The sequence below is a fragment of the Sardina pilchardus genome, chromosome 2 (genome assembly GCF_963854185.1).
Source record: "Sardina pilchardus chromosome 2, fSarPil1.1, whole genome shotgun sequence".
Taxonomy (NCBI): Eukaryota; Metazoa; Chordata; class Actinopteri; order Clupeiformes; family Clupeidae; genus Sardina; species Sardina pilchardus.
This window is the reverse complement of record NC_084995.1, coordinates 7,709,693-7,723,809: the sequence shown is the minus strand read 5'-3', so window position 1 is coordinate 7,723,809 and position 14,117 is coordinate 7,709,693. Positions and strand designations below refer to the sequence as shown.

The window sequence follows — 14,117 nt, the reverse complement described above, 5'->3', positions numbered from 1 at the left end:
TAAACCAAGTCCTTTATATGCAGTCTTTATGAAACAGTGATCATACTGCGAATATCTTTCGAATATCTTTCATTTCCATAGCAGTATGAGCAACTGATATTGTTTTCAAGAATAAAGCTCAAGGACAACATGTATGGCAGGTAATCAATTACAACAGCGCAGTGTCTTAAAAAACATGACGAGTGTGCTTGTGAGGTGGCTTGATTCTTGTGAAAATTTGATGAGGTGATCCACTTTTGTTTGCAGACTTACACTGATGATGGCGTCAAAGGCCTGCTGGTTGTCCACCTCGTCGGCGATGTAGTTGAAGGCTCGCAGCATGGCCACTCCAGCGTCCTGCATGCCGTCCACGTCATCCTCGTCGCTCACCACAAACACCACACCGATCCTGCACAACAGCATGGCATACCATTGAGCTGGGCCACAGAGAGGCTGTCCAGTATCAGCACGCTCTGACCCTGTCTATGCACACCCTCAGCTGTGGACCCTTCCCAGAGGCCAGCCCGCGGAGACACTGACCTGAGAGGGATGTTGTTGCTGTAGAACATCTCAGCCACACTCAGCAGCTCTGCAGAGTTCTCATGGTTGGGGTCCAGGAGGATCACCTGAAGCGCAACCACGCACACACACGCAACCACGCACACAACCGCACACACACACACACACACACACATTATTACCAGGCTGGCGCTAATCATTAATCTTGTTGATCTTAATCCTGGTAGACAGGTCTGTATTCTATTGACCATCACAGTAAGTACAGCCGCAGCACTACATCAGATCAAATCATTTAGCCTCCACGAACCCTCAGACCCTCCCTGTTCATACTCCTTTAGAACAACACACGGCAGCAGTACTGACCAGGTTGTGGAAGTTCTTGCGGATCTGGCGGATGACCCCGGGGAAAGTGGGCCGCAGCAGCTCCTGCACGTTGTAGGGCCACCCGGCGTACCTCCGATCCGTCTCCAGGTTATTGATCCACTGCAACGAGAACAAAGCTTTCATCCATTTGTTTCCCAAGTGGGCAGAAGACGCTGTGTTCAATCATTCCCAAAAGCTCCTGGTCTGAATTGATCATTGCAGCTGCCTTGTTATACCACAAGACTGCACACACTGTCCATCTCTGGTCTATTGATGTAGGCCAGGTTATTGATCCACAACACACGAGGAGAGAGTGTGCGTGTATGTGCCCTGCACTGTCCCAAGTCACGGTCCAAACTCACATTGATGGCGGGGCTGCGGATGTCTACGGCGTAGTCGGAGTCGGAGGGCTGGACGTTGAGCTTGAGGATGTCGTGGATGAAGGGTGTGTCGATGAGAAGGCTGCGCAGACCCTCCATGACGCGAGCCTCGTTACGCAGCACCTCAAACACACTGAGGGAGCATATCACAATTATTACCACAGTTACAGATGCCGCATCACAATCATAATCACAGACACCACGTCACAAGGACAACCACAATGAGGCAACATGTCGCAATTACAATCATAGATATGGTGTCACAATCTTAATCACAACCATAGAGACCACGTCACAATCATGATCACAATTACACATCCAGTCACAATCTTAATCATAGTCACACAGCATCACAATCACAATCTCAGACTGTAGAATGCATCATTATTATGATCACAATCACAGACACCACAACACAAACACAATCATAATAACAAACACTGCATCACAACCATCCTAACAATAATAAGGGATGTCACTGTATAAGGACTCCCATGATGAGTGAGGCATTAGTGTGTGTGGTGTGCTAAGATGAGCAAGTAAGAAGTGAGTGCTGAAGATGCTGGTACAGTCTGTGCATAACAATTACAGCCACAGACAAGATCTTCATTAGGTGTGTCAAATGACTATTATATGAGTGCACGCGCGCGGTGGTCTGAGGAAAGATACACTATAGTGCGCTTCAGTTTCTCCGCTGTCTGAATAATTCATCCAGACAAGAATAGCGAGAGCGGTCACGCAGATTAACGCCGCGGTGGGACAGCCGTCCACGCTGCAACCGCCGGCCCCGACACGCCCTGACAGAGCGAGCGGGAGAGCAGAGCCACTAATGAACGTGTCACAGGATAAACAACGGGAGCGGCGGCCTGTGTTTTGCGGCACTGCTGACCTGAAGATGTCCTGCGCGTCCAGATCAATGTGGAGGCCGTTGATGAAGAAGGCCGACTCTCCTGGCTGCAGACCCAGAGTGCCTTTGAAGAACTGGAAAAAACAATACATATCAATGACGGATCAACCATACCCCAACATTTAATGTCATGGAAACTGCTGTAAAATTGGATACAAATAGTTTTATTAACCAAAATAACAGTACAAGATGGAACACTTTGTGATTAATGGACAACTAATACAGACATTTAAAATGAATTACTTCTAAAAAGACTACTGGCAAAAAACTTCATCCAGACATTTACCCAGAAGGACACTGTTACAGAATGAGCTATTGACATGACTTAAATAATGGCTGTTGGAGAGGTAAGACTAGCACTAAAGATGGATATGTGACAAGTTGTGGACTGGGCAGTTAAATGTGTGAAAAATAATTGTGTGTGACAGAATCAAAAAAGTGGCGTTCAACAAAGACATTAGGCTACAACAACGCATTGAAAGGAAAGATGAGAACTGCAACACAATATGCAAACACACTCGGGTAGTACACCAGCAAAAGCCCCTTAAATTAATGGTTTTGCAAATAATTGTATGGAAACCAAAGCCAAGGAGATCTATAATTCTGCCAGACTGCTCTGAGCCAGGGGGCTTTGTGCATGCGAATATTACAGCATTTTCCATTCTCTTGTTGGTTAGTTTGCAAATCCAGCCTCATTACCGCAAGATAAATGCCATTAGGGGAGACAAAAAAAAAGAAAAAGAAAAAGAGAGAAAAAGAGTCCATTTGTCATGTTTCATGTTGTGCAATTACTGTACAGGATGAGAAAGAGGCCTATTACATGCCCTCATTACGGAGGCAATGAGAAATGACTGCAGTCAGTAAACGCAACTGCTAAAACAATGAAGGAAGTGTGTCTATAGGAGTCACAGACAAGTTAATTACTCCATCCGTTTCTCTCTTTCTTTGGCTGACAAGCACTGATAAGACGTGGTCCACGAGTTGAAAAGACAGGGGAGGGGTGGAGGGTGAGAAGAGGGTTGTAAACACACACAAAAAGAACGGCTGTTTGTTTTGCTTGCATCGCATGGTGAATCAGTGAACTGTGTTGACAAGAAGTCAAAGCTTCTTGTCAACACAGATGTTTCACAAAATGTCACTGTTTGCGTGCCATTAGAACGTGTTTGCGAACTCATTTGCAAGAAAACAGCAACCATGGTCTTGACAGCTTCTCTTGCCACGGTTTCAATGTGGCAGTCAGGTTTGTTCTGGCATAACCAAATTTAGGAGTCAGCTACACAGCGCAAACACACAGGGATCACACAGGCCAATAAGGTTTCAACCTTCAACCACTAACCTTTTGGTTTTCTTCAACTTCTTTGCGCATCTCTGCGCTCACAGCCGTCTTAGTGATAGACCTGGAGAGGCACAATAAAAGAACAAATCCTCCCATCAATCCCTTCACAGAGACCTGAGGCCACACTCATAGCTAAACCAGCCTTTCCTGTGGATATCTGCTCAGGGACAAGCCCTGAGCCTCATTTTCCTCCCCAGTGCCCTCAACTTCAGCTGGCACGTGGGAGTATGTCACTTTACATTTTAGTAGGTATCAGTCATGGTCTCAGATCTATCTTCATGTCCTCCATATTCACTTGTCAATCTACTTATTTGTGTGTTAATGAATTTATTTATATTTGATGAAATGAAGTTATTCAGATTAATAGTCTAATCTATTTCTATTGTAGAGTTAACTATACAAGTTTCACATGTCTCCACAATGGGCTGTTCTGCTTGTTAACTCACAACACTGACTAAGTTAGCTGAAATATTTTTACTCCCTGGTGTTGGAACAGTTTAGCCTTGGAGCGCTAAACAGTTGCGCCCTTGCCTGAATCTGCTGAAGAACCCTATTATCATATTCGCTGACAGGACAATTTTTTACCCCAAGTTAATTAAATACACTCGCTTTTTTATCATTATTACATTACAATTAGGCACAAAGCATGAAAAACTGTCCAGACACTATTTTATGATTAAAAATCCCAAACACATTTTTTTTCTTGTTTCTGTTTTACCCTCGTCAGCAGATGATTAACAACCAATTTAAACAATTTGAGGGGTTTTTTTACACAGTCTATTGTCTGACCTTGATAGATGACGAGCAAATTAAACACAAACACACAAATACAAACAATCTGCTACACAGCAGCCCTCTATTAGTAACCCTACCAACTAGAACATGTGTAGTGAGACCTTGAGGCCCACATCTTGATCCCGTACAGATGGCCCTGCTGAGTCTCAGCTCCATCATGCCATGAGCACTGAGACAGACTGGCGGCCTGAAATTGCCTCCATTGAGAACAACCAGAGAAGAAATTCATCTTATGGTTGCCGCTACTGTGCTTCCTTTGCCAGAGTGTGTGTACAAGTGTTAAGACCCTGCTGGTCAGTCCTGGGGTTGCGCGCCCTCTGGTCTAATGCCTGTGTGGGCTCTGCCCCTTGTTTCCCTGATTTGCAGAGAAAGGACCCCATTGGTGTTTGGAGTAATGGGTGGTGCTATATAATCACGAAGGAGGAATGGACGCGTTCTCTCTGGCTCTCTGATCTTGGCGCTGCTCTCTGCTCATTCGCTTGGGCCTGCTCTCTGCGCTCCATGGCTGCTCCTCTGGGGAGAGCCGCAACCCGTTGCCAGCTTTGCACATAGACGTCGCGTTTTACACTCTTTGTTTGATCACCCCTAGACACTTTGCATTACACTTTTCTTTATCATATACTGACTTTACTCTTTTAATGTTTCAATAAATATATTCTATTTAAAACCTTTAGCTACAGTGTGGTCCCCATCTTTAATGTCACGGCTACCTTGAGCCCGGTGGTTGTGACATGTGGGCGACTCGTCCGGTTTTTTCGCCGGTTTAAAAGTTTGGATTTGGGAAATTTCGTTCGATTTTCCTAAAAGTTCAGTGAGTAGACGCCGTGATTGATTTCGCCAGTCTACGTTTGTTCAATTGTGCTGTCGCACGCAGTATTGGCTGCTATTTTGGCGAGTCTAAGCTTTCATTCATTGCATAGGCTCAGCTGATTGTGTAATTGGGGGAATCCCTGTAGCTATTGGGTCATTTTAGTAGTGACGCGTCGTCTGAAGAGCGCTTCGTTTCCGTTTTTCGAACAAACATTTTGAGTGCATGTTCTGTGGATTAGTGAATTTTGTGGTTTTTTGATGCAGCGAAGAGAAAACATAGAACAATTTGGACAACTGGAGCAACGTGAACACCCTGCCGTAGGTGAGACCGCTCAAAAGTTTTGTTTCCTTTATAGTTTATTTGTTAAGTTTGCGTGTCAAACGCGGGGGGGTTGTGAAGCCTAATCGCTACGACACGTGAAGACTTAGGTTGTGGACATAGGTTTTTTCTTTTGGGGGTTTTAGATGCGGGGAGCTCTAGGTCTAAATTTTAGCCCTTCGTTGCATTGAGAGCCACGTTATATTGTCTGATCTGCGCGTAACGCAAATGTTTGTTGTTTGTAGCTGAGAAAATTTGAGCGAGTGCTTGTTTGGTTACACCTGTTCCGTTTCAGCAGGCTGTTTTGTTTGGCACATACGTAGGCCTTTGAATAGGTAAGTGCATTTGGATTGCCAGATTTTTGTATAAAATATTTGTAGCCTACTGTTTGTAGCGTGCTGACTGTTTTGGCATTACATTGACGAAATTGGTAGTCTACCGTGTTTAGATGGAGTAGACCGTTTTAGCGTTTGTAGTCAAATGCTAATGTGTTCTGGCATAATTTGATTGAATAGTAGGCCTAGTCTGATTTTTCGCTGTTGAGCATTTGTATCGTGTTTGAATGGATGTTAGTACGTTTTTGGCTGCACCTTCATTAGGTGGATTAAAAACTTTAAATAAAAAACAACTTTTTAAAGTAGCCGAGCACTATAATATTCATTCCGCAATCTCGAAAAGCATTACAAAAGAGGAGTTGTTACAGTTCATTATGGAGAAATTGGGTGAAAGAGAGATTTTTTCTTTAGACCCAGCACCAGACGTTGAGGGCCCAACTCAGTCGTCAACTCCCCTTGGCACTCTTGGTGCTATGGCAGCATCACCTAGTGAAAGTTCAGCTTTGTCTTTTGAACAACAAATGAAATTGCTTGAAATGCAACAAAAAAGAGATGAGTTTTTAGCAAAAGAACGCGAACGAGAACGGTTAGAGCGAGAAAAGGAGCACGAACGAGAACGTATAGAGCGCGAACGTAAACAGTTGGAGCTAGAAAAAGAGTATGAACGTGAACGGCTAGAGCGAGAACAACATCGACTACAGCGAGAAAAAGACCGTGAGCTTGAATACAAAAAAATTAAATTAGAGGAAGACCGTTTGAAATTGGCGAGAGAGGGACGGACACTGGGCGATAATCCTGGAGGCCCCCCCTCACAGTCAAAAATCTCACACATGGTTAAGCTTTTACCCAAATTCGATGAACGTGACCCTGATTTGTTTTTTAGTCTTTTTGAAAGGTTGGCAAAAGATCATGAGTGGACTGATTTAAATTGCATTTTGCTGCTACAGAGTGTAATTACAGGAAAGGCACAGCAGGCATACATGGCGTTAGATGAGGTACAATGTAGAGAATATAAGACCGTGAAACAGGCTATTCTGAAGGCATATGAATTGATTCCTGAGGCTTATAGACAAAAATTCCGGAACTGGCGCAAACAAGATAGACAAACACACTTAGAACTAGTGCGTGAGTTGTCTAGTCTCTTTAATCGCTGGCGTTTAGCTGAGGGCGTCGATAATTTTGCTGAATTGTGTGAGTTGGTAATAATGGAGCAATTTAAAAACATCTTACCGGATCGTATTACCACTTACATAAATGAGCATGAGGTTAAAACTGCAGCTGCAGCTGCTGTGCTGGCAGATAAGTATGTCCTGACTCATAAGAATAATGCCCGTACAAATACTGAGGATTATCGTACCCGTCATTTTAGTTCTTTTAAATATGACTCCAGAACAGTGAAACATGATGCTAGTGCAGCGAAAAAGGATTTTACATCAACCAAACATGACACTGCACATCGACATGGTTTTAATGACAAACAAGTTGATCAAAAGGATCTATGTAACTACTGTGGGGAGTCTGGGCATTGGAAAAATTCCTGCCCCAAGTTGAAGGATAAAAGACGTGGTAAAATTACACCCAAGAGTGTAGGTTGTGCTACCAGAATTATGCCTCCTGTTGGACAAAAGGGTGAATTAGCTAACTGTAATGTTGCCTCTTTGAGTTCAGTGAGTGAGAGCACTGTTCATTGCAAAGAGCTTCCCTTAGAGCAGTCACAAGTGTGTGCTAGTGATAGCTATAGTCCTTTCATTACATCCGGTCATGTGTCATTGGTTGGTAGTGACCAGAAAGTGCCTGTGCGAATTCTACGCGATACGGGAGCTTCTGAATCGTTCATTTTGCAATCTCTTTTGCCTCTCTCACAGGTGTCTGACACGGGGACATGTGTCCTTATCCGAGGTATCGGAATGTATACAATTTCTGTTCCGTTGCATCGGCTGGTTTTGGAGTCAGAACTTGTAAGTGGAGAAGTTGTTTTGGCTGTGCGCCCATCTCTACCTATAGAAGGCGTAGACGTGATCATCGGTAATAACTTAGTAGGTGGGCGTGTGTGGCCTGAGAGCTTACCGCCTCCTATAGTAAATACAACATCTGTTTTGCCGGTTGAGTCTGATTCATGTTCTGTTGACTTTCCTGAAGTGTTTACGTCCTGTGCAGTCACTCGTGCTAGGAGTCGTTCTCAAGGAGGGGAACAGGAACTAGAGGTTTGTAAAGACCGTGCTAGTTTAAACTTGTGTCTGTTACCACCTAGTCTTTCTCGTGAGGAGGTTGTGGCAGCACAGAAGGAAGACGAGGACTTGGTAGGTCTTTTTGCTGGTGCTTTGACAGAAGTGGAGATGCGAAGTGCAGCAAATGGATATTTTGTAGTTGACAACTTGTTGGTGCGAAAATGGTCTCAGTTCAATGGTGAGGTTATGGATCCAGTCATTCAAATAGTGGTGCCTAAACTATTTCGTAATGTGATTTTGCAGACAGCGCATGGTGATGTGGCAGGCCACTTTGGTGTTCGCAAGACACATTTGCGGCTGTTGCAGCATTTTTGTTGGCCGAGGATTAAGCGAGACGTTGCCCAGTTCATAAAAACTTGTCATATTTGTCAGCTGGCAGGAAAAACAAACCAGTCAATTAAGCCTGCGCCCCTGTGTCCAATTCCATCAGTAGGGAAGCCCTTTGAGCATCTGATTATTGATTGTGTGGGGCCCCTACCTCCTGCTAAGTCAGGGTGCTCTTACTTATTGACTGTTATGTGCCAGGCCACTCGCTACCCGGCAGCCTATCCGTTACGAAGTATTACTACGAAAGCTGTGGTAAAATCACTTACACAGTTCATTTCCACATTTGGCATACCACGTGTAATTCAGAGTGACAGAGGGACAAATTTCACATCAAAAATGTTCAGTAACATCTTGAAACTGCTACATGTAAAACAACAGTTAAGTAGTGCGTATCACCCCCAAAGCCAAGGTGCTTTGGAACGTTTCCACAGCACTTTGAAGTCTCTTCTGCGGGCTTATTGCATCAAGTTAAATCGGGATTGGGAAGAGGGTATTCCATGGTTGCTCTTGGCAGCACGTGAAGTGGTGCAAGACAGTGTGGGTTTCAGCCCTAATGATTTGATTTTTGGCCATCAAGTCCGTGGTCCTTTGTCTCTGTTAAAGGATGGGTTAGAGGAGGATAAGGCCCCTGTGAATGTGATTGATTACATCAGCGGTTTTCGTCGGAGGTTGACTCTGGCCTGGAAAATGGCAAGTGACAATCTGGCCAAGGCCCAACAGGGTATGAAGAGAGTGTTTGATCGTCGTGCTGTAGAACGTACATTTAGTCCTGGTGACCAGGTCCTGGCTTTATTGCCAGTACCTCGGTCACCGTTTTGTGCTAAATTTACTGGCCCCTACTCTGTTGCTCGGCGGGTGTCTGACTATGACTACCTGTTAGACACTCCGGATAGGAAGCGATCTAAGCAGTTGTGCCACATTAATCTGCTAAAGCCTTACTATCCCCAAATCCCTAGTCCTAGTCAAGGGGGTGGGGAGGTGTCGCCTGTTGCAGTGGCTGTTGCTGGGCCCTCTTGTCAATCTTTGGTGGCAGCGGAGGTTGAGGAGATTGGCCCTGAGGATGCGGTGCTGCAGCCTAGGCTAAATAATTCTGCAGTGTTGGCTAGCTTGGATACGTTATTAGACCATCTTCCATCAGATCAAGCTGATGAGCTTAAGGCGTTGATTTTGACTTTTCCTGTTCTGTTTTCAGATACACTGACGTGTACGGATCTTGTCAAGCATGACATAGAGGTTGGCGATGCTTTGCCGATTCGACAGCGTTTTTATCGAGTAGGACCTGAGAAACGTAAAGTGTTGGATGCGGAGGTACAGTATCTTTTAGACAATGGTCTGGCTGAGCCTTCTCATTCTAGCTGGGCATCGCCTTGTTTGCTTGTGGCTAAACCAGACAAGACCTTCCGTTTCTGCACAGATTACCGCAGGTTAAACAAGGTAACTAAGCCAGATTCTTTTCCGCTCCCTAGGATGGAAGACTGTATTGATCAGGTGGGTGCGGCACATTATGTTAGCAAATTCGATCTGTTAAAGGGATATTACCAAGTTCGGCTCACTCCTCGTGCTCAGGAAGTATCGGCATTCATCACCCCCTCTGGCCTGTATTCATACAACGTCATGAGTTTCGGATTGCGTAACGCTCCCGCCACTTTTCAGAGGCTCATGAATCGGGTTATTGCAGGTCTAGAGGGGTGTGCTGTTTATCTGGATGATGCTGTGATAGCTAGCGACACCTGGCCGGAACATCTAGCCCGTATAAGAGCTTTCTTTGAGCGTTTGGTAGATGCTAAGCTAACAATAAATTTGGCTAAGTGTGAATTTGCACGCGCCACCGTGGTCTACCTGGGGAAAGTAGTGGGTCAGGGCCAGGTCCGTCCAGTGCGGGCGAAGGTCTTAGCCATCGACCAGTACCCCCCGCCCACTACTAAAAAAGAGCTTCAGCGGTTTTTGGGAATGGTGGGTTATTACAGAAGCTTCTGTAGTAATTTTTCAACCGTGGTTTGTCCGCTCACAAACCTCCTTAAGGGAGGGGTGAGATATGTTTGGACGGTAGAGTGCCAACAGGCTTTTGATAATGTTAAGTCACTCCTCAGCACTACGCCTGTGCTGGCGGCCCCCCGGCTGAATAAGCCATTCCAACTTCAGGTAGATGCCAGCCAGGTGGGTGCTGGGGCAGTGCTTCTTCAGGCTGATGACTGTGACATCCAGCGTCCAGTTTGTTACTTCTCTAAGAAGTTTAATAAACACCAAGCAAACTACTCTACCATAGAGAAAGAGACGTTAGCCCTTATTTTGTCGTTGGAGCATTTTGATGTGTATTTGGGAGGGGGCATTCAGCCCTTGGTGGTCTATTCTGACCACAACCCCCTTACATACCTGCACACACTCCACAATCCTAATCAGAGACTTATGCGGTGGGCTTTGTTTTTACAGCCCTACCACTTGGAAATTCGTCACATCAGGGGTGTGGACAATGTAATTGCGGATGCATTGTCCCGCTCTTGGGTCATTGAGTAATGTTCTGTCTTTGTGTCCTCTGTTCCTCTTGTTCCCTTTTCTCCTGTTATCTTTTCCTTAAATATGCTTTCCAAGGTACCTGGATTGCCGGTGGAGCAGGAGTAGAGGTTTGGGAGGGGTGCTGGGGAAATGGAGATGGGGCATTTTTCACCTGGTTGGGGTTGGTGGTTTGCACACTGCTAAAAATGGGAATTATGGGTTTAATTAGAATTATGCAAATTCAAATGTTGTTACATTGTTATGCTAGTCATGGTTTTTAATAGTTTTTGAAATAAAATGATGAATTTTAGAAATATTTCAAACGTGATGTTAACTGTGTTAGGTGGCACAGGACAGTTGCGCCAGTTAACACAGTAAGGTTGACATGGGTGTTTGGTGGTACTTTACAGAGTCCCACTTAGGTGGGTCTCTGTCTTTAAGGGAGGGGGAATGTTAAGACCCTGCTGGTCAGTCCTGGGGTTGCGCGCCCTCTGGTCTAATGCCTGTGTGGGCTCTGCCCCTTGTTTCCCTGATTTGCAGAGAAAGGACCCCATTGGTGTTTGGAGTAATGGGTGGTGCTATATAATCACGAAGGAGGAATGGACGCGTTCTCTCTGGCTCTCTGATCTTGGCGCTGCTCTCTGCTCATTCGCTTGGGCCTGCTCTCTGCGCTCCATGGCTGCTCCTCTGGGGAGAGCCGCAACCCGTTGCCAGCTTTGCACATAGACGTCGCGTTTTACACTCTTTGTTTGATCACCCCTAGACACTTTGCATTACACTTTTCTTTATCATATACTGACTTTACTCTTTTAATGTTTCAATAAATATATTCTATTTAAAACCTTTAGCTACAGTGTGGTCCCCATCTTTAATGTCACGGCTACCTTGAGCCCGGTGGTTGTGACACAAGGGATTTACATAGTAGAGCACTAGAATTAAAGGAGTTACCAAAAGACCCATGGGGTAGCTAAGATCCATGGTGCATATAGCACAAGATCCATACTGTAGCTAGCACAAGATCCATGGTGCATATAACGCAAGATCCATGGTGTGTATAGCACAAGATTGTTGATGTAGCTAGCACAAGATCCATGGTGTATAAGGCGCAAGATCCTTAATATAGCTTGCACAAGATCCATGATGTATATAGCCCAAGATCGTTACTGTAACTAGCACAAGATCCATGGTGTATACTGTAGCTCAAGATCGACTAATGTAGCTAGCACAAGATCCATGATGTTATAGCACAAGATCCATGATGTTATAGCACAAGATCGTTAATGTGGCTAGCACAAGACCCATGGTGTAGCTGGCACTGAACCTATAGTGTAGTCACTGTGCATTGTGGGACTTATGATGGAATTAGGCTGAGACCCATGGGCAAGCCCTAAACATTTCCCGTAGCGCACCTGGCCTTGGTGGGGAAGTTCTGGCTCAGATCCCTCATCACGGTGAGCGCGTCAGCTGCTGGCGCAGCCAGGATTCGTGCCGCCGTCTGGAAACTGAGATCTGAAAGTAGAAAACCGTGAGAAGAAACCGTAAGCACTAAAAAAAGAAAAAAAAAAACAGAAAGTGATGAAACAAAAGCGATCTGTCCCCTGTGGGCTCCCCTCCATCACCACGGAGCTCAGCCCCAGCACGGAGAAGCAAGCTGTGGGACACAGCCGGCCAGCCAGGCAGGCAGCCTCACCCTGATAAAGCTATAATGAGCGCCGAGCCCCAGGAGAGAGAACGTCTCGGTCTGCCTGCAGCATTCACAAAATCAGCCAAAGGTGCTAGCATAACACCCACTAATTAAGACCTGGGGAATACTGTGGGGCAACTTGGAGAACACCTCTCCGCATCTATTGCTGTAATACAGCTGTACACATGGAAACCATGCAGGAGGCACAGCTGCACATTCTTTACTACACAGTCAGTGTGGGAAACCTGTAGGAACTTCAACAATTATTCAAATACTTTTATCAAAATTAACATTTACATGGTAAATAATTCAAAACACACCGGAAAAAAAACAGCCTATAGCTCCTTTAAAGTGGCCACGCACGTAAGGTGGAAACTTTGCTGGTTTATTTGCTTTCAAAAAGGAAAGTTGGATGACCTCAGAAGACCCACCTTGCATCTGCCACACTTTGAGGGGAGCCATTTCATTGGTACTCTCTACCAGGTGTTTCCTGAGTTCTCTCAGCTGTTCCTTCAAGTCAGGATACATAGTCCTGTGGGACATCGACAAGACATACATGAACCGGAAAAATCTGGGATCTGTCTCCGTTAAGAGATCTGCACACTGTAAAATGAAGATTATTCTTAAAGAAAAGCGGATGACTGCTTCACTCACCGTAGTTTGCCAAAGAGAAAACCCTGGACTTCATCAACGCCGTCTCTCTCTCCGAACAGGGTAGCATTGGTTTCAGCCCCTCCTGTTGAATGATGAAAGGCTTGTTACTGCTTCAGATCAGGATGCATAGTTAGCAATTTAATCTGCATATATGCAACACTGCATTGTGTGAAAACCAAACATTTCTAGACTGGGAACCACGCAAATCTGACGGCTCATTCAATCTACTCTCACATATCTGCCTGGCCCCTCTCCCACTCAAACTGATCTCGACCCAGCCAATTACAACTGTTTATCTGGCACTTAAAACGTACACACTTAAAAGTAAAGTAAAATGACTGGTATTTAGCAGATATATTCATCCAAAGCATCATCGACTCACAACAGCAGGTGAGGGATTTGACCCCCTTCACAGGTACCAGCCTCTTCACACAAACCCCTCATTAAAAAGCAGAGGACCACCACAGAGGTGAAGGTCTCCAAGGTAAGATTTCTGAGAGTTCAATTACCTTGGACCTGAGTGTCGTCCTTGGCTTTGTATTCCTGATTTTTAATGGCGAGTTCGACCCCATAGCCAGACAGGTACACTTTATTCTTGCTGGGATTCTGGTGAGTGAAGCAGGAGGGAAAGGCTCAGATCAAATAAACCAAATGATTCCCACCGATATTTAACTCTTCTCCAAGGAAAATGCTGTGTCTAATCCCACTACAACAAATGTGCAAAGTATCTCAACATTGTTCAGATGCACCCAAAACATAAACTTTCATACTAAGTAAAATGAGAAATATGCTTATCAAAAATGTCAACTTACGGCAACAAAATGGCGCAAGACGTAGACAATCAGACCCTTGTTGGCTTCGGAGAGCATCAGCTGGTGTAACCTGGAGAACTCACTGGTCCCCATTTCAGCATATAGGATGACTACAGGAGCCTCTGGGTTGGTCGAGGGGAATTTGTGGTCTCCTTTGAAAAGATATGGCTTTGGCC

General features: G+C 45.1%; 1 protein-coding gene across 2 annotated transcripts in view; it reads right to left on the bottom strand.

Annotated features, from left to right (window-relative positions):
- uggt1 (UDP-glucose glycoprotein glucosyltransferase 1) overlaps positions 1 to 14,117 on the bottom strand; it is a 33,498-nt gene that overhangs the window by 16,567 nt on the left and 2,814 nt on the right. For both annotated transcript variants that reach the window (XM_062517412.1, XM_062517413.1), the window contains exons 6-16: positions 13,942 to 14,116; positions 13,639 to 13,735; positions 13,130 to 13,211; positions 12,907 to 13,007; positions 12,201 to 12,300; positions 3,485 to 3,545; positions 2,131 to 2,222; positions 1,224 to 1,374; positions 862 to 981; positions 520 to 605; positions 253 to 388 (exon numbers count right to left, since the gene is read on the bottom strand). In XM_062517412.1, the coding sequence (XP_062373396.1) occupies positions 253 to 388; positions 520 to 605; positions 862 to 981; positions 1,224 to 1,374; positions 2,131 to 2,222; positions 3,485 to 3,545; positions 12,201 to 12,300; positions 12,907 to 13,007; positions 13,130 to 13,211; positions 13,639 to 13,735; positions 13,942 to 14,116 (1,201 nt within the window). The remainder of the gene's footprint in view (positions 1 to 252; positions 389 to 519; positions 606 to 861; positions 982 to 1,223; positions 1,375 to 2,130; positions 2,223 to 3,484; positions 3,546 to 12,200; positions 12,301 to 12,906; positions 13,008 to 13,129; positions 13,212 to 13,638; positions 13,736 to 13,941; position 14,117) is intronic.